Consider the following 3,590-nt stretch of genomic DNA (forward strand, 5'->3'; position numbering starts at 1 on the left):
CTAAAATCATCTAGGATGCTATATATACTAACAAGAAATTATAACAACTAAAAAAATGGCAACCCCCCCCCAAAAAAAGCTAAGGGCAACTTAAATAGTGTCCTTCGAGGGTCTACTATCTCACTGCAGGACAGTGTATACCCCACATCTTAGAACCCTGTAAAGCCAGTGTTTCATGTGTAAGTCTCAAAACCTACAACCTACTGTGTCAAGTACATTTTACTTCAGAAGAATGGGTCAATAGAGGTGTAACTTGAATCCTCTTTGTTAGGAATACAAAGATTCCCCCAAAATGAGACTCGTATCAGCTGCAATATATCCCTTGCAAAAGAATGCAAGCCAAACCAATGCCTCTCAGATGCTCAAAAACAATGTAGTGTGCACATGAGAAACAAGGAGATAGCTGCTTTGAATTACTATTGAAATCCTAAAGCAGCTACAGTATCTGCAGAATCAAGGAACTGTTACAGTTCTGTTTTTTCCTTTCTCTCCGCCTCACCTAGAACAAGGCTTCACTCCTCCTGCTGTGACGACGGGAAGAAAATCACATTAAAAAGGGCTCATGGTCTATATTGGTTGACAAAGTTATTCTAATTTTATATACCAAAACATTTCCTGCAGCAAGTTACCCTGCCTTCTGTGAAAGGTAAACCTAACATAAACATGTGAAGAATCCCATAAGACTCCGGCTGTTGGAGGGTCTCACTTAGTCCACGTTTGGGGAATATCAATTTAAATAGTTTTTATACATTTTAAAGTATCATCTAGCTGCAGATAGCAGCAGTAAAAAATGGGGGCTTCTCAGCAATTCATGGAAAGTGTCCTGGAAATGGTAATGCTCCAGCTGAGCTTATTAAAGCATTCTGAACGGTATTTTTAAAAAATCAAGTATCAAAGAGGATAGGATTTGAAGTGAAAAAACATTTCTGTGTGCAGTGTTCTATGTACAAACTGCACAGTTCTACAGAATGATGAGCTATATAAAATACCACAATGGAACAACAAAAAAAATACAGTGGAAAGTAAACTCAAATGAGGGAAAATATGGCAGAACCCAAGAAGAAGAACGTTTAGTATCTTAGGTGTCCTGAAAATAATTCTGAAAAAAATCTCCCTTTTCTTCATCATCTACCCTGATTCATTTGGGACCAGGAGGGATCGCGGATGGATTCTGCACTGATGAAGCTGGAAACGCCTGTAAATTCATTCCCGGCTGGAATGGTCCCCCAGATTGAGTAGGAATTACTACAGACTGTTGCGGTGTTCCTGAAATTCCTACCCACTGTACTGGGTACCCTGGCCCACCCACAGCATTATACTGACAAACATGGGGCATTCCATATGATGATAATGGCCCAGGAAATGAAGGGAGTGGGAGTCCTTGTGGCAAGGAGGTTGGGACAGCTCCACGGATTTGGGACAGAGAAGAAATCCATGTTGGTGTGTAGCCCATAGTAGATGGAGTATTCTAACAAAAACAAAAGTAAAAACAAAAGATCAGTTCATTTGGTCGATGCTTTTACCCATCTATATTCCTTCCTAATCTTTCTGGCTTACTCTTCCTATTATTACTATAAGAGGCTACATTTCTGTGTGCCAAGCATTGTTGCATACCTTATTTCATTTCCTCTTCATTACTGCCCTGCAAGGTAGGCATTTTCAGATAAAGAAATTGAAGATCAAAATTGCTGACACCCAATATCACTAAGCAACTTGATAGTGAGGTGAGGATTTGAATAGAGTTCCAGCTAACTCCAAGGACCCTGCTAAATCTCTGTTCACAGTTCAGTGTTGTCTCATTTCTTTATGTTAGCACTACTCTTCTATTTTTATTTCCTCTTCCTAGCCCCATGAATTCTCTCATTCAGCACCACAGACAACAGACCAGTTTACTATGTAATTCTCTGGAGACAGAGGAGCATGATTTAGTGTGGCACAGGGGAAAGAGCCTGGCATATATAGTAGGTGCTCAACAAATGTCACCTCCCCACCCACTTCTACTCATTGCCTTAAAGTCTAACATTCCTATTGCATTTTTGGAAGTTTAAACTCAAGAGCATTATGTTTTTGGCAGTACTGTGAAAATATATTCCTGCCTGACTCTCCTTATCATGTCCTATTGCGAGTATGCATATCTCTCGAGATTGCTGAAATCTTATGCATATGGTAATAGTAAGTCTAACAGAAGTAAATAATTCTCACTTAAAGTAGAGTTTGGTATCAGTCTCAAATGCTTAGTTCTTCTAGGTTGAATAGTCAAGCTAAAAGCCTTTCAAATAAACTGAAACTAAAAGGCTTTTGCTTGACTCAAGAATGAATGACCAGGGGCGCCTGGGTGGCTCAGTTGGTTAAGCGACTGCCTTCGGCTCAGGTCATGATCCTGGAGTCCCGGGATCGAGTCCCGCATCGGGCTCCCTGCTCAGCGGGGAGTCTGCTTCTCCCTCTGACCCTCCTCCCTCTCATGCTCTCTGTCTCTCATTCTATCTGTCTCAAATAAATAAATAAAATCTTTAAAAAAAAAAAAAAAGAATGAATGACCATATCTCTTGATGTGAAAAAACACATTTATTTCAAGTTCAGTAATCCCTTCTTCATATCAGTGTTTTTGTTCTGTTAAAGTAAAATTAAATTTAATACTTCTGATTCAAAAGGGCACATATAGTATGATTGCATTTTTATAAAGTCATTTCCATGTATCCATATACAGACACAGAAAGATATCTGAAATGTTGTTTACCTAAAGTTAGTGACAATTATTTCTAGGTAGTGGGATTTGAAGGGGCTATTTTAAAATTTGTACTTTTCTGCATTTATTAAATTCTATAATGAACATTATTTTACAAACAATAATGTGATTTTTATTTTTAAAAAAGACAATGGAGATGACTTGTTATACTTAACCTTCTTCTGCATATTTCAAAGGAATTTGAGATTCAAATGACTATGGTCTTTCCTCTACCAAAACACACTGCCTACTCATATTCCACATCTTGGTGATTGGTACACTTGAATGATAGCCAGTAATGGCAGCCAGAAACCTAGTCTTGACACCTTCCCTCTTGCCATACATCCACTCCATACTAAATCTTGTCCCTTTTCTCTCTCTCTCTTTTTAAGTAGGCCCCATGCCCAGTGTGGCGCCCAATGCAGGGCTTGAAATCATGACCCCAAGATCAAGACCTGAGCTGAGATCGAGAGTCAGACGCTTAACCGGCTGAGCCACCCAGGCACCCCCATTTTATCTCTTAAACACTTCTTGGAATCTATTCACTTCTCTTTATCTCAACTTCTCTTTATCTAGACTACTGTGACTAACTCTTAATTGGTCTGTCAACTTCTTCCCTTAGCCCCCACAATCCTTTCTTCTTGCTTCAAGTCAGAGTAATATTTTCAGAAAGCAAATATGATGTTAACCCTAGGGCTTCAATGGCTATCCAACTTCTTCTTCTTCTTCTTCTTCTTCTTCTTCTTCTCCTTCTCCTTCTTCTTCTTCTTCTTCTTCCTCCTCTCCTCCTTCTCCTCCTCCTTCTTCTTCTTCTTCTCCTTCTTCTTCTTCTTCTTCTTCTTCTTCTTCTTCTTCTTCTTCTTCT

At 39.3% G+C, this 3,590-nt stretch overlaps 1 protein-coding gene across 1 annotated transcript in view; it reads right to left on the bottom strand.

The window, feature by feature from the left end:
• Nucleotides 1–391: 391 nt before the first annotated feature.
• WNK3 (WNK lysine deficient protein kinase 3) overlaps nt 392–3,590 on the bottom strand; it is a 157,045-nt gene continuing 153,846 nt past the window's right edge. Inside the window, exon 22 of the mRNA XM_034989098.1 lies at nt 392–1,468. Within this exon, the coding sequence (XP_034844989.1) occupies nt 1,139–1,468 (330 nt within the window). The 3' untranslated portion in view covers nt 392–1,138. The remainder of the gene's footprint in view (nt 1,469–3,590) is intronic.

This window comes from Mirounga leonina, unplaced genomic scaffold (assembly GCF_011800145.1).
Source record: "Mirounga leonina isolate KUSES-001 unplaced genomic scaffold, KU_Mleo_1.0 Mir_101529, whole genome shotgun sequence".
NCBI classification, from domain to species: domain Eukaryota; kingdom Metazoa; phylum Chordata; class Mammalia; order Carnivora; family Phocidae; genus Mirounga; species Mirounga leonina.